General features: G+C 54.3%; 1 protein-coding gene and 1 long non-coding RNA gene across 4 annotated transcripts in view; one reads left to right on the top strand and one right to left on the bottom strand.

The window, feature by feature from the left end:
• The window catches only part of LOC119957114 (pancreatic secretory granule membrane major glycoprotein GP2-like), a 48,020-nt gene that overhangs the window by 10,250 nt on the left and 13,051 nt on the right, over positions 1-24,719 (top strand). For 2 of the 3 annotated variants that reach the window (XM_038784814.1, XM_038784813.1), the window contains exons 2-7: positions 1,850-1,898; positions 7,458-7,602; positions 15,986-16,062; positions 16,155-16,319; positions 19,672-19,914; positions 22,810-22,892. In XM_038784814.1, the coding sequence (XP_038640742.1) occupies positions 1,853-1,898; positions 7,458-7,602; positions 15,986-16,062; positions 16,155-16,319; positions 19,672-19,914; positions 22,810-22,892 (759 nt within the window). In that variant the 5' untranslated portion in view covers positions 1,850-1,852. The remainder of the gene's footprint in view (positions 1-1,849; positions 1,899-7,457; positions 7,603-15,985; positions 16,063-16,154; positions 16,320-19,671; positions 19,915-22,809; positions 22,893-24,719) is intronic. The other variant, XM_038784815.1, reaches the window with a different exon arrangement.
• Positions 912-23,894, bottom strand: LOC119957115. The gene is made up of 2 exons (XR_005458751.1): positions 23,399-23,894; positions 912-998 (listed from the first exon to the last, which is right to left on the bottom strand). It is a non-coding gene; the product is annotated as an uncharacterized LOC119957115 (long non-coding RNA).

Raw genomic sequence — 24,719 nt, 5'->3', positions numbered from 1 at the left:
TGCAGGATGAGGGTGGGGTCCAGGGTTGAAATCGTCCTCCCCTTCCGTATCACCTGAATAGTGGAACAACGGCATTCCAGAGCAACTGGGAGGATCCTCTTTTCCTATAATATTATGGGCCAGCCCTACATTACTGCCAACAGGAGGTTTGTTATTGCCAGATTGCTGTTTTAGTATTTTGACTGTTTTCTATCCCATTCACACAATCATCAATACCTCTTTTGCGGGCGTTATCTCTTCAACTCATAAACAGTGATTGTTCGTTGCGTTAAGTTTGAAGCTGGCGTTTCTCTGCCAAATAATTTTTTCAGCGACAATGCAATTATCGTAGTTCCAAGTTCCCTGTGTAACCTAGTGGCCAGATATCGTTACCTAATGTATTGTTTAAAGCAGCGCTGCAGACAGTCTACGTTCATGAGAAGGGTTTTCTAAACACATGAAAAATACAGGGGAATTGCCCCTAGTTTTGTCTAAAGTTTGTCCCATAATGTGTCCCTGGCAAAAATGTTTTTAAAAAATTTCTGGTACCAAATCAAATTGGAGGGTCCTTGACCCCCAAAAAAAATACTCACAGGGTCCCTGACCCCAAAACTTACTCACAGAATCCCTGACCCCAAAACTTAATCAAAGGGTCCCTGACCCAAATTTATTGACAGCCCGTATAAATCTGATCTGGATGGAAAACAAGATCAAAAAGGTCCCTGACCTGCGGCTAATCACAATCGGGTCCCTGACCCCAAAATTACTCACAGTCAAATTTAGATTCGAGAACCGTCACCTGTTTAGTTACTTCCGTCAGGGATGAGGGGTCAAGCCAGCAATCCGAGAGAGAGAGAGAGAGAGACCAAGGTGAATCATACCTTGTGTCGGCGTCTGTCTCTTTACTCCGGTCGTAGCTTCGATCACTTTTACTCAGTCCCTCACGGAAGATCACTCAGGATATTGGATTTTTTCTCGCAGCGCCAAATGTCGTAGTCAATATTTTCCCCGCTTCTGGACTGTGATAAAAAGATTCAACAAGGTTCGTTAGGAAAGCAAAACTAAGCTTTATTTACGAACTACAACTGCTAGCAGTATGGCTGAGACTTGAAGTCGGAAGGCAGCCAAGTACAAACTGCCAAGTCTGGATGTTACAGAAAATAGGTAGACATTTATACATTATAAAATCAAGATAACGTGAATACAGCTTGGTCAGGAATTTGATCAAAAGTAAAACATAAGTAATAATCATTAAAATGGCGTCACCTTGCTGACCTTTAGAGGACTCAGGATCTCATATCACTATCTTGTCTTTTGGTGCATGTTTAAGAAACGGAGCAGATTTGTTTCAGTATCGAAAATAACTATTTCTAGTTTATCTTGTGTATTTAGATTGCTCTGGGGTGGGACGACTGAGTTTTAATCTGAGTTTAGAGTCAGCAAGTTTTCGGGTCAAGTTTACCTTGGCTGCTTGTATTTGTGCCTTAGGTTATGCGAAGTCAGTTTAAACTTTATAGTACCAAGAAACATGACTAATTTTCCCATCATGCCATTATTTACTTAACACAATACCACGGGGGGGAGAATAGCGGGAGGCCGTGAAAATTGTCGGGAAGGCCCTCCCGCTATTCTCCGACCCGTCGTGGGCAGCGGAGAATCGGGCCCAATGTTTACTATCCCACTTCCAGAGAGACTTCACTGACTATAGATAGATAAACTCAATGATTACTATCCCACTCCCAGAGAGAGACTTCACTGACTATAGATAGATAAACTCAATGTTTACTATCACACCCACAGTTTAACATTCTCTCTCATTTTCCCATGGCCGGAATTCTCTCTCATACGGATTGTCTCTTTTCCTTTGCAGGATATGCCGAGTGAGATGAAGACATTGTTGCTGATTCTGGGATGTCTGAGTGAGTAACTTTCATTCAGGACGCTCGGCTATTGTACAACAAATACAATCTTCTCCATTCAGTATCTTCCCCTCAAAACCTCGAGAGCTTCTTCCTGACCAAAGAATTGGTTTGAAAGAGAGAATGTGGTTTTTGAAGAGATTTTATTGAAGGATGTGTATTTAGGAGGGTGTTCGGGGACGAGAGGAAGGTGGAGTGACTGAGAGTTTTCGGGAAGACATTCCCCAGCTCGGAATGTTGGGATGAGCTTGTGGCCTCCAGTGATTGGGTGACGGGGTTGTGTTGGACGCAGACGGATGAAGTTTTAGGCTCAGGTCAGAGGAGATTGTGACACAATGAATGGTTTGGGAGGATTGAAATTTGAGGATGATCGGGAGAGTTTGTACAATTATCTCAGTGAGAGAGTTTGCCGGGGAAGGTGACGCGCTGGAGGGAGGAGGCACACTGGAGGGTGGCGATGTGCTGGAGGGTGGCGATGTGCTTGAGGGTAGCGAGGTGCTGGAGGGTAGCGAGGTGCTGGAGGGAGAAGGTACCCTGGAGGGTGGCGACGTACTGGAGGGTAGCGAGGTGCTGGAGGGAGGTGGCACGCTGGAGGGTGGAGGCTCGCTGGAGGGATTAGGCACGCTGGAGGGTGGCGAGGTGCTGTAGGGAGGAGGCACATCAGAGGGAGGAGGCACGCTGGAGGGAGGAGGCACTCTGGAGGGTGGCGAAGTGCTGGAGGGAGGAGGCACATCGGAGGGAGGAGGCACGCTGGAGGGTGGCGAGGTGCTGGAGGAAGGAGGCACGTCGGAGGGAGGAGGCACGCTGGAGGGTGGCGAGGTGCTGGAGGGAGGAGGCATTCTGGAGGGAGTCGAGGTGTTGGAGGGAGGAGGCACATCAGAGGGAGCAGGCACGTCGGAGGGAGGAGGCACGCTGGAGGGTGGCGAGGTGCTGGAGGGAGGAGGCACGCTGGAGGGAGGAGGCACATCAGAGGGAGGAGGCACGTCGGAGGGAGGAGGCACGCTGGAGGAAGGAGGCACGCTGGAGGGAGGAGGCACATCAGAGGGAGGAGGCACGCTGGATAGGTGGCGAGGTGCTGGAGGGAGGAGGCACACTGGAGGGAGGAGGCAAGCTGGAGGGAGGAGGCAAGCTGGAGGGAGGAGGCACGCTGGAGGGAGGAGGCACGCTGGAGGGATGAGGCACGCTGGAGGAGGCAAGATGGAGGGAGGAGGCACGCTGGAGGGAGGAGGCAAGCTGGAGGGAGGAGGCACTCTGGAGGGAGGAGGCACGCTGGAGGGATGAGGCACGCTGGAGGAGGCAAGCTGGAGGGAGGAGGCACGCTGGAGGGATGAGGCACGCTGGAGGGAGGCGAGGTGCTGGAGGGAGGAGACACGTCGGAGTTGGAGGTTCGCTGGAGGGTGGAGGCACATTGGAGGAAGGAGGCACGCTGGAAGGTGGAGGCACGTCGGAGGGAGGAGGCACGCTGGAGGGAGGAGGCACGCTGGAGGGTGACGAGGTGCTGGAGGGAGGAGGCGCGCTGGAGGGAGGAGGCACGCTGGAGGGTGGCGAGGTGCTGGAGGGAGGAGGCACGCTAGAGGGAGGAGGCACGCTGGAGGGTGACGAGGTGCTGGAGGGAGGAGGCACGCTGGAGGGGGGCGACGTGCTGGAGGGACGCGGCGCGCTGGAGGGTGGAGGCACGTTGGAGGGAGGAGGCACGCTGGACGGTGACGAGGTGCTGGAGGGAGGAGACACGCTGGAGGGAGGTGAGGTGCTGGAGGGAGGAGGCACGCTGGAGGGAAGAGGCACGCTGGAGGGAGGAGGCACACTGGAGGGAGGAGGCACACTGGAGGGAGGAAGCACGCTGGAGGGAGGAGGCACACTGGAGGGAGGAGGCACATTGGACGGAGGAGGCACGTTGGAGGGAGGAGGCACGCTGGAGGGTGGCGAGGTGCTGGAGGGAGAAGGCACGCTGGAGGGAGGAGGCACGCTAGAGGGAGGAGGCACGCTTGAGGGAGACGAGGTGCTGGAGGGAGAAGGCACGCTGGAGGGAGGAGGCGCGCTGGAGGGAGGAGGCACGATGGAGGGAGGAGGCACGCTGGAGGGAGGAGGCACGCTGGAGGGAGGAGGCACGCTGGAGGGAGGAGGCACGCTGGAGGGTGGCGAGGTGCTGGAGGGAGGAGGCACTCTGGAGGGAGGAGGCAGCTGGAGGGAGGCGAGGTGCTGGAGGGAGAAGGCACGCTGGAGGGAAAAGGCACGCTGGAGGGAGGAGGCACGCTGGAGGGTGACGAGGAGCTGGAGGTAGGAGGCACGTCGGAGGGAAGAGGCACGCTAGAGGGAGGAGGCACGCTAGAGGGAGGCGAGGTGCTGGAGGGAGAAGGCACGCTGGAGAGAGGCGCGCGGTGGAGGGAGGAGGCACGATGGAGGGAGGAGGCACTCTGGAGGGAGTAGGCACGCTGGAGGGAGGCGAGGTGCTGGAGGGAGAAGGCACGCTGGAGGGAGGAGGCGCGCTGGAGGGATGAGGCACGCTGGAGGGTGGCGATGTCCTGGAGGGAGGAGGCACGTCGGAGGGAAGAGGCAAGCTGGAGGGTGACGAGGAGCTGGAGGGTGACGAGGAGCTGGAGGTAGGAGGCACGTCGGAGGGAAGAGGCACGCTGGAGGGTATCGAGTTCCTGGAGGGAGGAGGCACGCTGGAGAGTGGCGAGGTGCTGGAGGTAGGAGGCACGCTGGCGGGTGATGAGGTGCTGGAGGGTGACGAGGAGCTGGAGGGTAGCGAGGTGCTGGAGGTTGAAGGCACGGTGGAGGGAGGAGGCACGCTGTAGGGTATCGAGTTCCTGGAGGGAGGAGGCACGCTGGAGAGTGGCGAGGTGCTGGAGGTAGGAGGCACGCTGGCGGGTGATGAGGTGCTGGAGGGTGACGAGGAGCTGGAGGGTGGCGAGGTGCTGGAGGGAGGAAGCACGTCGGAGGGAAGAGGCACGCTGGTGGGTGGCGAGGTGCTGGAGGTAGGAGGCACGCTGGAGGGTGATGAGGTGCTGGAGGGTGACGAGGAGCTGGAGGGTAGCGAGGTGCTGGAGGTAGAAGGCACGTCGGAGGGAAGAGGCACGCTGGAGGGTATCGAGTTCCTGGAGGGAGGAGGCACGCTGGAGTGTGGCGAGGTGCTGGAGGGAGGACGCACGTCGGAGGGAGGAGGCACGCTGGAGGGTGGTGAGGTGCTGGAGGGAGGAGGCACGTCGGAGGGAGGAGGCACGTCGGAGGGAGGAGGCACGCTGGAGGGTGGCGAGGTGCTGGAGGGAGGAGGCACGTCGGAGGGTAGAGGCACGCTGGAGAGTGGCGAGGTGCTGGAGGGAGGAGGCACGTTGGAGGGAGGAGGCACGCTGGAGGGTGGTGAGGTGCTGGAGGGAGGTGGCACGTCGGAGGGTAGAGGCACGCTGGAGAGTGGCGAGGTGCTGGAGGGAGGAGGCACGTCGGAGGGTGGAGGCATGCTGGAGGGTGGCGAGGTGCTGGAGGGAGGAGGCACGTTGGAGGGTGGCGAGGTGCTGGAGGGAGGAGGCACTTCAGAGGGTGGAGGCACGCTGGAGGGTGGCAAGGTGCTGGAGGGAGGAGGCACGCTGGAGGGTGGAGGCACGCTGGAGAGTGGCGAGGTGCTGGAGGGAGGAGGCACGCTGGCAATTAGTGAAGAACTGGTGCGAGGTGGGTGTTGTTGGAAGGCAGGTGATGGATGGCGATGAGGCACTGGGGGAGGTGAGGTTCTGGAGGGAGGTGAGATGTTGGAGGGAGGGTTTGGGTGGAGGGAGGGATTTGGAGGCAGCATTTTGGATGGAGCGTTTTGGATGGAGGTTTTTAGGAGGGAGGGATTGAGTGGAGGGACTGTTCAAGAGGTGGAGGGTTTTGGGAAGGACGAGTTGGGTAGGGAGGGTTTTCAGAGGGAGTGTTTTCGGAGGGAGTGTTTAGCAAGGGAGGGTATTGAGGTGGAGGATTTGGCGAGGGGCGTTTTGTGAGGGGTTTCAGAGGGAAGGTTTGAGTGGAGGGAGGATTTAGTGAGGGGGATTTGTGATGGAGGGTTTAGAGAGGAGGTGTTTTGGTGGGTGGATTTTGGAAGCGGGGTTTGGGAGGGAGGGGTTTCAGAGGGAGGGTTTGAGTGGGAGGAGGGTTGGGGCAGAGGGAGGGAGGCATTTGGACTCCCTGGCACGACCCCCCCGTCCAGTCCCTGACCACCCTGGGGGTCTCCAATGGCCTAGGACACCCCCCCCCCCCCTCCCCCCAGGTGCCGTTACGTCTGCGCCACGTTTGTGTGGACCGGTATAAACGGAGGCCTGGTGAGCTCTCCCGGGCACGGCCGTTAAATCCTGGGAACCGGGAGATTCCAGCGTCTGGGAATTTAAATGAGCCGAAAGGATGTGGATCCCACAGAGTGAAACATGGGGAATATCGGGAGATTCCCAGGAGAAGTGAGGTCAACATCCTGGAAAGTTTGGGGGAATCTTGGGTGTGAAATTCACTGGAACAAGTTGTTGAGGTTTTCAGGCTGAAAGAATAAGTTTTAAAAATACAAAGGGGTCGATCCAATGGCCACGCTGAGCACTAGAATCAGCTCGCCATGGCGCAGGGCGGCCGGTAAATGCCAGGAGAGCCGGGATCGACCCGGCTCCCACCGTCTCCCGACATACATACACTGTGGGCGGGATCAGTATTTGGATCAGATTCCCGAGGAGTCTGAGGCTTTGGGATTCAGGCCCTTCACCTCTGAGACCTCGGGCGAGCGCTATTCAGCACTGCACCCCACAATCGGGAACCAGACCCAACGGCACTCGGGGGGAGGGTAGGGTCTCCCGTGGGGGTCTCCCGGGGGTCTGGAGACCCTCAGATGCATGCCCTTTGGGCAGGGTGGTGCCCCGGCACTGGTGACGTCCAGGGCGCCCTGGCTGTGCCACCTGGGTACCCTGGCTGTGCCACCTGGGCACCCTGGCTGTGCCACCTGGGCACCCTGGTTGTGCCACCTGGGCACCCTGGCTGTGCCACCTGGGCACCCTGGCCGTGCCACCTGTGCACACTGGCTGTGCCACCTGGGCACCCTGGCAGTGCCACCTGGGCACCCTGGCTGTGCCACCTGGGCACCCTGGCTGTGCCACCTGGGCACCCTGGCTGTGTCATTTGAAGTTGGCTTCCCGCTCTCTCGTTACACTGGGGAGTTCTGGCGAGCGGAGCTCCCTGATGTACAAAACGGGGCCTGTGTGCAGCCTCGGCCACGTGTTCCCCGCTGAGGCTCCATATACAGCGCGAGTCACGTTGTATATCCATGTGTGTCTCGGCATGGCGAGTACTCGGAAACATGCGGCTAAACCTGCTCCCAATGGAACATTCCCAATTAGTGAATCGAGCCAAAGTCTGATGTTTGATGGAGCTGGGAGTCGGGGGGTGAGGGTGGGGAGTTCCGGGTGCTGGTCTCGGGAAGGAGCAGACATTCCCGCTTTCATTTCAGGGATTTGATAGCAGAGCAGTGGGTGAAACGGAGGTTTTTAATGTTTCAATGGAGACGAGTCAGTGTGGAACATTTCCTAAACTTTATCTTTACAATCTTTACAGATTGCTGCCATTTATTGTCTGCCGACCCGTGTGTGAATCACACAGTCCTGAACCAGCCATGGAGAAGCACAAAGTGTGCTAATACTGACTGTTCTAGTTTGAAATGTGATAAAAACCTTACCACTGGATGGTACAGATTCAACGGGTAAGTCCAGGGGAAACTCAATTCAACTCAATTAAATCAGTCCAAAGATGCCATGCTAAATTGCCCGTAGTGTCCTAAAAGAAAAGTAAGGTTAAGGGGGGGTTGTTGGGTTACGGGTATATGGTGGACACGTGGGTTTGAGTAGGTTGATCATTGCTCGGCACAACATCGAGGGCCGAAGGGCCTGTTCTGTGCTGTACTGTTCTATGTTCTATGTTCTCTCACGCTCCCAGGAATATCCCCGTCTCTCCCGCTCCCGGGAATATCCCGTCTCTGCCGCTACTGGGAATATCCCCGTCTCTCCCTCTACCGGGAATATCCCCGTCTCTGCCGCTCCCGGGAATATCCCTGTCTCTCTCTCACTCGCTACCAGGAATATCCACATCTCTCTCTCTCGGGAATATCCCCGCCTCTACCTTACCCGGGAATATCCCCGTCTCTCCAGCTCCCGGGAATATCCCAGTCTCTCCCGCCCCCGGGAATATCCCCGTCTCTCGCGCTCCCGGGAATATCCCCATCTCTGCCGCTCCCGGGATTATCCCCGTCTCTCCCGCCCCCAGGAATATCCCCGACCCTCCCGCTCCCCGGAATATCCCCGTCTCTCCCGCTCCCGGGAATATCCCCGTCTCAACCTACTCCCGGGAATATCCCCGTCTATCCCGCTCCCGGGAATATCCCCTTCTCTCCTGCTCCCATGAATATCCCCGTCTCTCCCGTCCCCGGAAACATCTCCGTCTCTGCCGCTCCCGGGAATATCGCTGTCTCTGCCGCTCCCTGGAATATCCCCATCTCTGCCGCTCCCTAGGAATATCCCCGTCTCTCCTTCTCCCGGGAATATCCCCTTCTCTGCCGCTTCCGGGAATATCCGCGTCTCTGCCGTTCCCGGGAAAATCCCTGTCTCTCCCGCTCCTGGGAATTTCCCCTTCTCTCCCTCTCACGGGAATATCCCCGTCTCTGCTGCTCCCGGGAATATCCCCGTCTCTCCCTCTCACAGGAATATCCCCGTCTGTGCCGCTCCCGGGAATATCCCCATCTCTCCCGCCCCCAGGAATATAACCGTCTCTCCCGCACCCGGGAATATCCCCTTCTCTCCCTCTCACAGGAATATCCCCGTCTGTGCCGCTCCCGGGAATATCCCCGTCTCTCCCTCTCCCGGGAATATCCCCGTCTCTGCCGCTTCCGGGAATATCCCCGTCTCTCCCGCCCCCAGGAATATACCCGTCTCTCCCACTCCCGGGAATATCCCCATCTCTGCCGCACCCGGGAATATCCCGTCTCTCCTGTCCCGGGAATATCCACGTCTCTCCTGCTCCCGGGAATAAGCCAATCTCTCCCGCCCCCGAGAATATCCCCGTCTCTCCCGCTCCCGGGAATATCCCCGTCTCTACCACTCCTGGAAATATCCCGTCTCTCACTCTCACGGGAATATCCATCTCTGCCGCTCCCGGGAATATCCCCCTCTCTCCCGCTCCCGGGAATATCCCAGTCACTCCTGCTCCCGGGAATATCCCCATCTCTCCCACTCCCGGGAATATCATCGTCTCTCCCGCTCCCAGGAATATCCCCGTCGCTGCCGCTCCCGGAAATATCCCAGTCTCTGTCGCTCCCGGGAATATCCCCGTCTCTCCCGCTCCCGTGATTATCCCCGTCTCTCCCGCCCCCGGGAATATCCCCGTCTCTCCCGCTCCCGGGAATATCCCTGTCTCTCCCGCTCCCGGGAATATCCCTGTCTCTCTCTCACTCGCTACCAGGAATATCCACATCTCTCTCTCTCGGGAATATCCCTGTCTCTCCCGCTCCCGGGAGTATCCCCGTCTCCTCGTCACGGGAATATCCCCGTCTCTCCAGCTCCCGGGAATATCCCCTTCTCTCCCACTCGCGGGAATATCCACGTCTCTCCCGTCCCCGGAAACAGCCCCGTCTCTGCCGCTCCCGGGAATATCCCCGTCTCTGCCGCTCACGGGAATATCCCCGTCTCTCCCTCTCCCGGGAATATCCCCTTCTCTCACGCTCCCGGGAATATCCCCTTCATTCCCGCTCCCGGGAATATCCCCGTCTCTGCCGCTCCCGGGAATATCCCCGTCTCTCCCTCCCCCGGGAATATCCCCGTCTCTCCCGCCCCCGGAAATATCGCCGTCTCTCACTCTCACGGGAATATCCATCTCTGCCGCTCCCGGGAATATCCCCCTCTCTCCCGCTCCCGGGAATATCCCAGTCACTCCTGCTCCCGGGAATATCCCCATCTCCCCACTCCCGGGAATATCATCGTCGCTCCCGCTCCCAGGAATATCTCCGTCGCTGCCGCTCCCGGAAATATCCCAGTCTCTGTCGCTCCCGGAATATCCCCGTCTCTCCCTCTCCCGTGATTATCCCCGTCTCTCCCGCCCCCGGGAATATCCCCGTCTCTCCCGCCCCCGGGAATATCCCCGTCTCTCCCGCTCCCGGGAATATCCCTGTCTCTCCCGCTCCCGGGAATATCCCTGTCTCTCTCTCACTCGCTACCAGGAATATCCACATCTCTCTCTCTCGGGAATATCCCCGTCTCTACCGTACCCGGGAATATCCCCGTCTCTCCCGCTCCCGGGAATATCCCCGTCTCTCGCGCTCCCGGGAATATCCCCATCTCTGCCGCTCCCGGGATTATCCCCGTCTCTCCCGCCCCCAGGAATATCCCCGACCCTCCCGCTCCCCGGAATATCCCCGTCTCTCCCGCTCCCGGGAATATCCCTGTCTCAACCTACTCCCGGGAATATCCCCGTCTATCCCGCTCCCGGGAATATCCCCTTCTCTCCCGCTCCCATGAATATCCCCGTCTCTCCCGTCCCCGGAAACATCTCCGTCTCTGCCGCTCCCGGTAATATCGCTGTCTCTGCCGCTCCCTGGAATATCCCCATCTCTGCCGCTCCCTAGGAATATCCCCGTCTCTCCCGCTCCCGGGAATATCCCCGTCTCTCCTTCTCCTGGGAATTTCCCCTTCTCTCCCTCTCACGGGAATATCCCCGTCTCTGCTGCTCCCGGGAATATCCCCGTCTCTCCCTCTCACAGGAATATCCCCGTCTGTGCCGCTCCCGGGAATATCCCCATCTCTCCCGCCCCCAGGAATATACCCGTCTCTCCCCCCCCGGGAAAATCCCCTTCTCTCCCTCTCACAGGAATATCCCCGTCTGTGCCGCTCCCGGGAATATCCCCGTCTCTCCCTCTCCCGGGAATATCCCCGTCTCTGCCGCTCCCGGGAATATCCCCGTCTCTCCCATTCCCGGAAATATCCCTGTCTCTCCCTCTCCCAGGAATATCCCCTTCTCTCCCGCTCCCGCAAATATCCCCGTCTCTCCCGTCCCCGGAAACATGCCCGTCTCTGACGCTCCCGGGAATATCCCCGTCCCTGCTGCTCCCGGGAATATCCCCGTCTCTCCTGCTCCCGGGAATATCCCCGTCTCTCCCGGGAATATCCCCTTCTCTGCCGCTCCCGGGAATATCCCCGTCTCTCCCGCTCCCGGAATATCCCCGTCTCTGCTGCTCCCGGAAATATCCCCGTCTCTCCCGCTCATGGGAATATCCCCTTCTCCTCCCACTCCCGGGAATATCCCCGTCTCTCCGTCCCCGGAACATTCCCTTCTTCAGCCGCTCCCGGGAATATCCCCGTCCACTGCTGCTCCCAGGAATATCCGGTCTCTCCTGCTCCCGGGAATATCCACGCCATCTTCACGGGAATATCCTCCTTCTCTGCCGCTGATCCCGGGAATAGCCCCGCTCTCGCCGCTTCCTGGGAATATCCCCGTTCTCTTCTCCCGCATCCCGGGAATATCCCCTTCTCACCCGCTCCCAGGAATATCCCCGTCCCTCCCGCTCCCGGGAGTATCCCCGTCTCCTCGTCACGGGAATATCCCCGTCTCTCCAGCTCCCGGGAATATCCCCTTCTCTCCCACTCGCGGGAATATCCACGTCTCTCCCGTCTCTGCCGCTCACGGGAATATCCCCGTCTCTCCCTCTCCCGGGAATATCCCCTTCTCTCACGCTCCCAGGAATATCCCGTCTCTCCCGCTCCCGGGAATATTCCTGTCTCTGCCGCTTCTGGGAATATCCCCGTCACTCCCGCTCCCGGGGATATCCCCTTCATTCCCGCTCCCGGGAATATCCCCGTCTCTGCCGCTCCCGGGAATATCCCCGTCTCTCCCTCCCCCGGGAATATCCCCGTCTTTCCCGCCCCCGGAAATATCCCCGTCTCTCACTCTCACGGGAATATCCATCTCTGCCGCTCCCGGGAATATCCCCCTCTCTCCCGCTCCCGGGAATATCCCAGTCACTCCTGCTCCCGGGAATATCCCCATCTCTCCCACTCCCGGGAATATCATCGTCTCTCCCGCTCCCAGGAATATCCCCGTCGCTGCCGCTCCCGGAAATATCCCAGTCTCTGTCGCTCCCGGGAATATCCCCGTCTCTCCCGCTCCCGTGATTATCCCCGTCTCTCCCGCCCCCGGGAATATCCCCGTCTCTCCCGCCCCCGGGAATATCCCCGTCTCTCCCGCTCCCGGGAATATCCCTGTCTCTCCCGCTCCCGGGAATATCCCTGTCTCTCTCTCACTCGCTACCAGGAATATCCACATCTCTCTCTCTCGGGAATATCCCCGTCTCTACCGTACCCGGGAATATCCCCGTCTCTCCAGCTCCCGGGAATATCCCAGTCTCTCCCGCCCCCGGGAATATCCCCGTCTCTCGCGCTCCCGGGAATATCCCCATCTCTGCCGCTCCCGGGATTATCCCCGTCTCTCCCGCCCCCAGGAATATCCCCGACCCTCCCGCTCCCCGGAATATCCCCGTCTCTCCCGCTCCCGGGAATATCCCCGTCTCAACCTACTCCCGGGAATATCCCCGTCTATCCCGCTCCCGGGAATATCCCCTTCTCTCCCGCTCCCATGAATATCCCCGTCTCTCCCGTCCCAGGAAACATCTCCGTCTCTGCCGCTCCCGGGAATATCGCTGTCTCTGCCGCTCCCTGGAATATCCCCATCTCTGCCGCTCCCTAGGAATATCCCCGTCTCTCCCGCTCCCGGGAATATCCCCGTCTCTCCTTCTCCCGGGAATATCCCCTTCTCTGCCGCTTCCGGGAATATCCGCGTCTCTGCCGTTCCCGGGAAAATCCCTGTCTCTCCCGCTCCTGGCAATATCCCCGTCTCTGCTGCTCCCGGGAATATCCCCGTCTCTCCCTCTCACAGGAATATCCCCGTCTGTGCCGCTCCCGGGAATATCCCCATCTCTCCCGCCCCCAGGAATATACCCGTCTCTCCCGCCCCCGGGAATATCCCCTTCTCTCCCTCTCACAGGAATATACCCGTCTCTCCCGCTCCCGGGAATATCCTCATCTCTGCCGCCCCGGGAATATCCCGTCTCTCCTGTCCCGGGAATATCCCCGTCTCTCCTGCTCCCGGGAATAAGCCAATCTCTCCCGCCCCCGAGAATATCCCCGTCTCTCCCGCTCCCGGGAATATCCCCGTCTCTCCCGACCCCCGGAATATCCCCGTCTCTCCTGCCCACCGGAATATCCCCGTCTCTCCCGCTCCCGGAAATATCCCTGTCTCTCCCGCTCCCAGGAATATCCCCGTCTCTCCCGCTCCCGGGAATATCCCGTCTCTCCGCCCCGGGAATATCCCCGTCTCTCCCGCTCCTGGGAATATTCCCGTCTCTCCCGCTCCTGGGAATATTCCCATCTCTCCAACTCCTGGGAATATCCCTGTCTCTCTCTCTCTCCCGGGAATATCCTCGTCTCTCTCTCTCTCTCCCGCTTCCGGGATTGTCCCCGTTTCTCTCTCTCTCCCGCTCCTGAGAATATCCAGTCTCTCTCTCTCACCCGGGAATATCCCCGTCTCCCTCTCTCTCCCGCTCCCGGGATTGTCCCCGTCTCTCTCTCTCTCTCCGGGAATATCCCCGTCTCTCTCTCTCTCCCGGGAATATCTCCGTCTCTCTCTCTCTCGCTCCGGGAATATCCCGTCACTCCTGCCACGGGAATAACCCCATCTCTCTCTCCCGCGAATATCTCGTCTCTCTCTTCTCTCTCCGCGAATATCCCGTCTCTCCTGCCCCGGGAATATCCCCGTCACTCTCTCCCGCGAATATCTCCGTCTCTCTCTCTCTCTCTCCCGCGAATATCCCTGTCTCTCCTGCCCCGGGAATATCCCTGTCTCTCTCTCTTCCGCTCCCGGGAATATCCCCATCACTCCTTCCCCGGGAATATCCCCATCTCTCTCTCTCTCTCCCGGGATTGTCCCCGTCTCTCTCTCTCCTGGGAATATGCCCGTCTCTCCTGCCCCGGGAATATCCCCGTCTCTCCTGCCCCGGGAATATCTCCGTCTCTCGCTCTCTCCCGGGAATATCCCCGTCTCTCTCTCTCTCCCCCGGGAATACCCCCGTCTCTCCTGCTTCGGGAATATCTCCGTCTCTCTCTCTCTCTTCTGCTCCCGGGAATATCTCCGTCCCTCTCTCTCTCCCGGGAATATCTCCGTCTCTCGCTCTCTCCCGGGAATATCCCCGTCTCTCTCTCTCTCCCCCGGGAATACCCCCGTCTCTCCTGCTTCGGGAATATCTCCGTCTCTCTCTCTCTTCTGCTCCCGGGAATATCTCCGTCCCTCTCTCTCTCCCAGGGAATATCCCGTCTCTCTCTCACGGGAATATCCCGTCTCCCTCTCTCGGGAATATCTCCGTCTCTCTCTCTCTCTCTCCGCTCCGGGAATATCCCCGTCTCTCTCTCTCTCTCCCGGGAATATCTCTGTCTCTCTCTCTCTCCCGCTCCCGGGAATATCCCCGTCTCTCTCTCTCGCCGGGAATATGCCGTCTCTCTCTGTCTCTCCGCTCCGGGAATACGTCTCTCTTTCTCTCTCCGTTAATACTCCGTCTCTCTCTCCCGGGAATATCTCCGTCTCTCTCTCGAGGGAATATCCCCGTCTCTCTCTCTCGATCTCTCGCTCCGGGAATATCCCCGTCTCTCTCTCTCTCCCGGGAATATCCCGTCTCTCCTCTCCTCCCTCCCGCTCCGGGAATATCCCGTCTCTCTCTCTCCCGTTCCCGGGAATACCTCCGTCTATCTCTCTCCAGCTCCCGTGAATATCTCCGTCTCTCCTCTACGGGAATATCTCTGTCTTCTCTGTCTCCCGCACACGGGAATATCCCAGTCCTCTCTCTCTCTCTCCCGGGAATATCCCGTCTCTCTCTCTCTCCTCCCGTCTCTCTCTCTCTCCTCCCGTCTCTCTCTCTCTCTCCCGGGAATATCCGTCTTCTCTCTCCCGGGAATATCCCCGTCTCTCTCTCTCTCCTGCTCCCGGGATTATCTCCGTCTCTCTCTCCATCTCCCGGGAATATCTCCGTCTCTCTCTCTCTCCGGGAATATCTCCGTCTCTCTCTCGGGAACATCTCCGTCTCTCTCTCTCCCGGGAATATCCTTATCTCTCCCGCTCCCGGGAATATCCCCGTCGCTCCCAGCAATATATCCCTGTCTCTCTCTCTCTCCCGGGAATATCCTCGTCTCTCCCGCTCCCGGGAATATCCCCGTCGCTCCCGCTCCCGGGAATATATCCTTGTCTCTCTCTCCTGCCCCCGGGAACATCCCCGTCTCTCCCGCTCCCGGGAATAGCCCCGTCTCGCTCTCTTGCACTCCCGGGAATATCTCCATCTCTCTCCCGCTCCCGGGAACATTCTCTTCTCTCTCTCTCTCTCTCTCCCGCTCCCGGGAATAGCCCCGTCCCTCCTGCTCCCGGGAATATCCCCGTCTCTCTCTCTCTCCCGAGTATATCCCCGTCTCTCTCTCCTGGGAATATCCCTGCCTCTCTCTCTCTCTCCCGCTCCCGGGAATATCCCCGTCTCTCTCTCTCTCCCGGGAATATCCTCGTCTCTCTCTCTCCCGCTATAGGAATATCCCCGTCTCTCCCGCTCCCGGGAATATCTCCATCTCTCTCTCTCTCTCTCCCGTTCCCCGGAATATCCCCGTCTCTCTCTCTCTCCCGCTCCCGGGAATATCCCCGTCTCTCTCTCTCTCTCTCCCGTTCCCGGGAATATCCCCGTCTCTCCCTCTCTCTCCCGCTCCCGGGAATGAGTAATATTCCCTCCCCCACTGAGTTAATCTCACTGCACATTTCACACACTTCCTCCTGAATACAATGTGAAATGGAAACACAACATGCTGCAAATACTCAGCAGCTCAGTCAGCTTCTGTGGAGAGAATCTGAGTTAATGTTTGGTGTTGTGATAACTCCTCTGTCCTGACGAAGGGACATCACAAACAGAAAGGTTAATTCTGTTTCTCTCCACACAGGCTGCCTCACCAGCTGAGTAATTCCAGCTACATTTTATTTTGATTTCCCCATTCCAGCGACTGACTGTGTGATTGTTCTTTCAGTTCTGGTGAATCGACCATTCCTGATAAACTTGTCCCAGTGCGGAGCTGCTCCACAGATGCCCCGGGCTGGTTAAACGGTAATTTCAGAATCTATTATCTCAGATTTCCATTGACTGTCCAACATATTCACACTGGATACACTTTTCACTCTTTCTATCCCTCATTTCAGGCATTCATCCCATTCCGGATGATGGGGAAGTGACGAGGACAGTGTGTTTTCACTGGAGTGGATATCCCTGTCGCTGGAGTGTGGAAATAAAGATCAAACAGTGCAGCAATTACTTTGTTTATTACTTGGTGAAGACTCCCTACTGTAGCCTCGCTTACTGCACAGGTACATTGGGGTTTTTAAATGGAGTAAATGGGTAATTCTGGGATGTCCCAGGTCAGCAGCAGCGATGACAAAGTTACATCAGAGCCTCCCTGCTGTAAGGGACTGAAACCCAAAGTGTAATTTCCAGCGACGGTAACTGAATCAGACACTCGTATATCTCCTTTGTAACCCTTTCCCAATTCAGTAACCTTGCTGCAGTCGGAGGGGAAACACTCAAATCAATTCGGAAGGATGTGAGAAATGGACACTTGGATAATGATGATCTGATTGGACACAGTCGACATGGGTTAATGTGGGGAAAGATGTTGGACGAACATGTTGGGGGTGTTTTGAGGATGTTACTGACAGAATTGATAAAGGGGAATGTAGAGTTCCTGTATTTTCAGAAGGCTTTTGATAAAGTCACCAACAGGAGGTTGGTCAACAAACTACAGCAATGGGATAGGAGGCAAGATACTGATACAGATTAAGGATTGGTTAACAGGCTGAAAACAGAGAGTGGGAATAAAGGGCCCATTCTCACATTGACAGCCTCTGACGAGTGGGGCCCACAAGGATCAGTACTCAGGGCCCCAGCTGTTGACAATATAGATCAATGTAACCTTTCCAAGATTGTGAAAGGCACAACGTGAGTGGGAATGTGAGTTGTGAGGAAGATGCAAAGTGGCTTCACGGGGATTTGGGCAGATTTAGTGAGTTGGCAAGAACATGGGAGATGGAATATACCGTAGAAAATGTGAGGCGACCATTTTGTGGGAGGAACAGGTGTGTGGGTTATTTTTTAAATGGTGCGAGATTAGAAAGTGTAGATGTACAAAGGGATCTGGGAGCCCTCATCAATAAGGCACTGAGAGCTATCGTGCATTTACAACGAGCAATTAGGAAGCTAAAGGAATGTTAGACATTATGGCCAGAGAATTCCGTGCAGGAGTCGCCAAGTCTTGCTTCAAATTTATCGAACTCTGGTTAGACCAGAGCAGTGTGCTCTGGAGCAGTGTGTGTAGTTTTGGTTCCCTTACCTAAGGAAGGATTTTATTCCCAAAGCTGGAGTTTTCCGAAGGTTCACCAGACTTGTTCCTGGGATGTCTGGCCTGTCTCTTATGAAGAGAGATTGTGGAAACTGGACAAGAATTTGTGACAGGTTTGAAGAATGAGAGAAGGAAAGCCTTAGATTACAAGACGATATCGAGGAGCTGGTCAAAGAAACCTGGAAAATAGGAGCAGGAGGAGGCCATTCGGCCCTTCGAGCCTGCTCCACCATTCATTATGGCCGTGGCTAATCACCCAACTCAATAGCCTAATCCCGCTTTCCCCCATATCCTTTGATCCACTTCGGCATGAGAGCGATATCTAACTGCTTCTTGAAAACATCCAATGTTTTGCCTCTACTACTTCCTGTGATAATGAATTCCACTCTCTGGGTGAAGATATTTCTCCTCATCTCTGTCCGAAATGGCCGATGCCGCCGGACTAGGATGTGCTGAGGGTTTTGGCCAAGGATAGTATCATGACCAGTATGGGCTTGGAGGGCTGAAGGGCCTGCTCCTGTGCTGTGTTGTTCTTTGTATCCTCAGACTGTGACCCCTGGTTCACCCCCACCATCGGGAACATCCTTCCTGCATCTACCCTGTCCAGTCCTGTTAGAATTTAATCCTGAACTCCAGAGAATGCAATCCTAACCGACTCAATCTCTCCTCATACGTCCGTCCTGCCAGCCCAGGAGACAGTCTGGTTAGATGGGCAGAACAGAGGCAAATGGAAATTAACACTGAAAAGTGTGAGGTGATGCCTATTGGGGGGAATAAGAAGGGGAGGGAACATACAATGAATGGTAAGACCTCAGGAAGTACAGAGGGATCTGGCTGTGCAGGTCCATATGTCCCTAAAGGCAGCAGGATGATATATAAGGTCGTTAACAAGGTCTATGGGATACTTGCCTTTATTAACCCAGGCACAGAATATAAGAGCAGGGAGGTTATGCTGGGGCTGTATAAAACACTGGTTAGGCCACAGCTCGAGTATTGTGTACAGTTCTGGTCAGCACACTATAGCAGTGAGTGCATTAGAGAGGGTGCAGAGGAACCTGACCAGGATGTTGCCTGGGCTGCAACGTTTCAGCTATCGAGAGAGACTGGATAGGCTGGGAATGTTTTCTCTGGAGCAGAGAAGGCTGAGGAGGGAGCTGAGTGACTTGGACAGAATTATGAGGGACATGGACAGGGTGGATAGGGAGGTACTTTTCCCCTCAGTTGAGGGGTAACCGGGGGGCATCGATCTAAGGTAAGGGGCAGGAGATTTCGAGGGGATTTGAGGGAAAACCTTTTCATCCAGGTGGGAATGTGACTGAGCTCACACTGCAACCTAAACCACACTGAAATGGAGAGACAGGGTCGATGCGGCTGAGCTGTTTCCCCTGCCCGGGGAATCCAGAACCACAGGGCAAAAACCCAAAATAAGGGGAAGCCAATTAGGGCCGAGGGGGAGTGAGGGTTTAAAAATGATAAAATCACAGGGATGTGACTTTGGAATTCTCTATCCCAGGGCCTGTGGAAGCTGAGTCACTGAGGATATTTCAGGAACATGGAGATAGGGACTCGGATGAAGGGGCTGAATGTCTGCTCACTAACTTTGCTGATGACACAATGATAGGAAGGACAGTAAATTGTGAAGACGACTTAAGGAGGGTATAAAGGGACATCGAGAGGGTAAATGTGGGGGCAAAAATCACCTGGAAAATGGAGTATAACTTGGGAAAGTGTCCATTTTGACAGGAAGAATAATAAAGAAGCTGATTATGGAAATGGTAAGAGATTGCAGAGCTCTGAGGCACAGAGGGATCTGGGAAGCACAATCCATGGATCACAAAATAGGCCCCAACTCTGGGGGTCGGGTTTGCGGAATACCATGGGGGGGGGGGGCTTACTGAGGGGTGGAGGAGTCTGTTGTGGGGTCAGGAGGATGTGGACTGTCCCGTGTGGGGACCAGTCTGGGTAGGAGTCACATTTAAATGATTGCGGAGGCTGTTTTACCTCCTCTCTCTCATATGCTGAATTCTAGCAATGGTTTGAAGTGGAGTTTGGTGATTGTGGAGAAGAATATAAAATACTCAGCATGTCTGGCAGTGTCTGTGGTGAGGAACAGAGTTAACCTTGTCGGCTTCTGGCCCTCGGATGACAACAGTTTCTCAATCTGCAAGGCTCTCTGTTCCTCGCTCCACAGATGTTCCCAGATGTACTGAGTCTTTCCAGAAGCTTCTGGAAAGACTTCAGATTCCCGGCACTTTCTTTATTTTGCTTTGATGTTGGGATTTTGTCCTCACTCATTCTCCCGTCTTTGTGTCCCTTATTTCCAGTTCAAGCTGTCGTTCCAACTCCGCCACCCACGCCAGAGACCACTCTGCCACCCGCACCAGAGACCACTCTGCCACCCGCACCAGAGACCACTCTGCCACCCACACCAGAGACCACTCTGCCACCCGCACCAGAGACCACTCTGCCACCCACGCCAGAGACCACTCTGCCACCCGCGCAAGAGACCACTCCGCCACAAGTTGCATCTTCGATGATTGTCCCAAATCCGACATCACCATCGTCAGGTATCAACATCCGGAGGGGTTTTAAACTCAAACTTCCCCGGAAAATTCCCAGAGCAATCATCAAATCTCCAACTGAGAGAGTGGCTTTTATTATTCTGCAGGGAGTGAGTGAGGGAATGAGATGGAGTGAGTGAGTGAGGGGAGTGGAATGGAGTGAATGAGGGGAGTGGGATGGAGTGAGTGAGGGAATGGGATGGAGTGAGTGAGGGAATGGGATGGAGTGAGTGAGGGGAGTGGGATGGAGTGAGTGAGGGTAGTGGGATGGAGTGAGTGAGGGGAGTGGGATGGAGTGAGTGAGGGGAGTGGGATGGAGTGAGTGAGGGGAGTGGGATGGAGTGAGTGAGGGGAGTGGGATGGAGTGAGTGAGGGGAGTGGAATGGAGTGAGTGAGGGGAGTGGGATGGAGTGAGTGAGGGGAGTGAGATGGAGTGAGTGAGGGGAGTGGGATAGAGTGAGTGAGGGGAGTGGGATGGAGTGAGTGAGGGGAGTGGGATGGAGTGAGTGAGGGGAGTGGGATGGAGTGAGTGAGGGAACGGGATGGAGTGAGGCTCTCACACACATTCTCTCTATCTTGCTGTATATCTCTCTCTCTCACATTCTCTCTATCTTGCTGTTTTTCTCTCTCTCACACACATTCTCTCTATCTTGCTGTATATCTCTCTCTCTCTCACGTTCTCTCTATCTTGCTGTATTTCACTCTCTCACACACATTCTCTCCATCTTGCTGTATTTCTCTCTCTCACACACATTCTCTCTATCATGCTGTATTTCTCTCTCTCACACACATTCTCTCTGTCATGCTGTATTTCTCCCTCACACTCATTCCATCTTGCTGTAATTCTCTCTCTCACACACATTCTATCATGCTGTAATTTCTCGCTCTCTCACATTCTCTCTATCTTGCTGTATTTCTCTATCTCACATTCTCTCTATCTTGCTGTATCTCTCTCTCTCACACACATTATCTCTATCTTGCTGTACTTTTCTCTCTCCCACACATTCTCTCTATCTTGCTGTATTTCTCTCTCTCTCACGTTCTCTCTATCTTGCTGTATCACTCTCTCTCTCACACATTCTCTCTATCTTGCTGTATTTCTCTCTCTCCCACACATTCTCTCTATCTTGCTGTGTTTTTCTCTCTCTCTCACACATTACTCTCTATCTTGCTGTATTTCTCTCTCTCTCTCACACACTCTCTCTATCTTGCTGTATTTCTCTCTCTCTCACACACTCTCTCTATCTTGCTGTATTTCTCTCTCTCTCACGCACATTCTCTCTATCTTGCTGTGTTTCTCTCTCTCTCACACACACTCTCTATCTTGCTGTATTTCTCTCTCTCTCTCACACATTCTCTCTATCTTGCTGTATTTCTCTCTCTCTCACACATTCTCTCTATCTTGCTGTATTTCTCTCTCTCTCACGCACATTTCTCTCTATCTTGCTGTATTCCTCTCTCTCACACACTATTCTCTCTATCTTGCTGTATCTTTTCTCTCTCACACACATTCTGTCTTGCTGTATTTCTTTCTCTCGCACATTCTCTCTATCTTGCTGTATTTCTCTCTCCCACACATTCTCTCATTCTTGCTGTATTTTCCTCTCTCACGCACATTCTCTCTATCTTGCTGTATCTTTCTCTCTCACACTCATTCTATCTTGCTGTATTTCTCTCTCTCACACTTTCTCTCTATCTTGCTGTATCACTCTCTCTCACACTCATTCTGTCTTGCTGCATTTCTCTCTCACACACTCAATCTCTCTATCTTGCTGTTTCACTCTCTCTCACACTTATTCTCTCTAACTTGCTGTATTTTTCTCTCTCACACACATTCTCTCCATCTTACTTTATTTCTCTCTCTCTCAAATTCTCACTATCATGCTGTATTTCTCTCTCACATTCTCTCTACCTTTCGGTATCTTTCTCTCTCACACTCATTCTCTCTATCTTGCTGTATCAGTCTCTCTCACATTCATTCTCTCTATCTTGCTGTATCAGTCTCTCTCACACTTATTCTCTCTATCTTGTTGTATCAGTCTCTCTCACACACATTCTCTCTATCTTGCTGTCTCTCTCTCTCACACACATTCTCTCTATCTTGCTGTATTTCTCTCTCTCACACACATTCTCTCTATCTTGCTGTATTTCTCTCTCTCCTGTGACAGGGAGAAGGGAGAGAGAAACAGCAATTGAAGGAGGAACAAAGAGTGAGAGACGAGGTACTGATTTGGGATTGACGAGATTATCGGGAATAGGCAGGAAAGTGGTGTTAGATCCACAATGACCAGCCCTGATTCAGCAGAGCCGTCCTGATGGACTCAGTGATCTTGCTCAAAATCCTGATGTTGTTATTAATTTGGACGGGAGTCAGGAGGATGTGACACAGAGAGTAGATAGTAGACACAATATCGAGATAAAGAGAGAGTAAACAGGATATGGAATGGGGGAGAGGAAAGAGGCAATGGTAACATTGAGTGGGCAACATGAAATAGAGGGAAGAATAGGGCAGCACTGTAGCACAAGTGATTAGCACTGTGGCTTCACAGCTCCAGGGTCCCAGGTTCGATTCCCCGCTGGGTCACTGTCTGTGCGGAGTCTGCATGTTCTCCCCGTGTCTGTGTGGGTTTCCTCCGGGTGCTCCGGTTTCCTCCCACAGTCCAAAGATGTGCAGGTTAGGTGGATTAGCCATAAAATTGCCCTTAGTGTCCAAAAAGTTAGGAGGGGCTATTCGGTTACGGGGACTGGGTGGAAGTGAGGACTTAAATGGGTCGGTGCAGACTCGATGGGCCGAATGGCCTCCTTCTGCACTGTATGGTCTATGAATGTCCAGGCCCCAGTTCCTCCTGGGAGCTGTGCTCAATGAGTTTAACCTTCTAAAGCTGTGATTGTTGTCTTTAGGAATGGGTGGCAAACAGTTTCAACTGGTGATCACATTGCTGGGAGAGTTTGATCTTCAATCGATGCAGAAAGTCATGCTGGAGGTAAGAAACAATGTTGTGCCAAACTTTTGTCCTAGATTAATCATAGAATTTTGGACACTAAGGGCAATTTTTCATGGCCAATCCACCCAACCTGCACATCTTTGGACTGTGGGAGGAAACCGGAGTACCCGGAGGAAACCCACGTACACGGGGAGGATGTGCAGACTCCACACAGACAGTGACCCAAGCCGGAATCGAACCTGGGACCCTGGAGCTGTGAAGCAATTGTGCTATCCACAATGCTACCGTGCTGCCCTGAAGAAGAATTTAATCTACACTCCATTATTCTACCCTAATCCATGTACCTATCCAATAGCCGCTTGAAGGTCCCTAACGTTTCCGACTCAACTACTTCCACAGGCAGTGCATTCCATGCCCCCACTACTCTCTGGGTAAAGAACCTACCGTATATACTCGCGTGTCATGCGACTTTTGAAGACCTAAATTGTAACCTAAATTTGGGGGGTCGCATGATATGCGAGATACAAAATTCGCGGGTGTTTTACTTGCTGTTTTTTCTGATGGGAAGATGTTCAGCCACTTGACGTTTCCATTTGCGTTGATTGACACAAAATTCCTTCAGCATCATAAATGTGATGCTTCCTTCAAGTGCAGGAAGTAAGTTTGTCATTCTGCTGCCGCCCGGGGTCTAACTTGGTGAGAGTTTGTGGGCGTGGGCCTGCTTTGTGTCAACAGAGGCAGTGGCTGGAGTAAGAGCCTGAGTCTCCTCGCTGATGTGATTTGATGTGTCACTGCTGGACCTTCTGAGGGTTGCTTCGCATAAAGACAGTGATTTGAGTATTTGAACTCAATGATCTAATTGAGTGTTCATGTCACAACATATCAAATATTGTCTGTTCTCCCTTAATGAACTGGCCCAGCCAATGACACATCACCAAAAAAACTCAACAGAACTTCTGTTCCCCTTGAAGTGGTTATTTATTTTACTAGTCACCACCCTCCACAATCGCTACTCTGCTGGGCATTAATTGGCGAATGTGAATTCTGCCACTCTCTTGAACTCAGCTGAGTTCTTTTTCTGTTAGCAGCCACGGAGCTTCTTTAACAAAACAACAACACTTACAGTACAGTTTGTAACCGACCGCTTTTGTTCTAACCCAGGACTCCCACCGTCAGTTATAGAGTCATAGAAAATAGGTTAATGAACGAGAGGACATTAACAACAACAAAAACACAGGCAGCAGAGTACAAGGCTGGAAAGGTATGCGAATGTCATCGTTCGTGACGGTCGCAAGATCAGACAGGAACGAGTTGAATGCAGCAAAATTACTTTTGGCACATGAAGTAACTCATTAAAACGCAGATGGCCTCGGGACCCCCAGCATTCCAGCTTTCAAGGGTAAAACATGACAATTAGGGAAAGGAATTAAAGAAAATACGGCAGGTTTAACCCGCAGCATCCAGCCACGATTTTATTTTAAAGGCAAAGGATAATTTTTCCACCAGTCTCCTTATAAACACTCGTGATAATGATTCTACACCCGTGTGTCACTGACATTGTATTTTAACCACGAGAGCGAAACTCTCTTGTCTCAGCAGTTACCTCGGAGTGGGTCAGACTGAGCACAGTTTACAAACGTTAAGAAGCAGGGGAAATGAAATATAAGCAGGAAAGTATTTTAATGGATGGAGGGGGAATTGGAAACTGTTAATTATTTGGTGACCTTGTATTCGATTTGTTTGAGTCTTTGGGGCATACAATCAAGATTTGCCCCGGGCATCACCAGACCTCTGCACGCCACTGTGTTCAGCCACTTGATGTTTCCATTCAGAAAAACATGAATGGAAACGTCTAGTGGCTGAACA

This window comes from Scyliorhinus canicula, chromosome 25, assembly GCF_902713615.1.
Source record: "Scyliorhinus canicula chromosome 25, sScyCan1.1, whole genome shotgun sequence".
In the NCBI taxonomy this organism is placed as follows: Eukaryota; Metazoa; Chordata; class Chondrichthyes; order Carcharhiniformes; family Scyliorhinidae; genus Scyliorhinus; species Scyliorhinus canicula.
The sequence above is the reverse complement of the archived record's forward strand: the minus strand, read 5'-3'. Positions and strand labels throughout refer to the sequence as shown.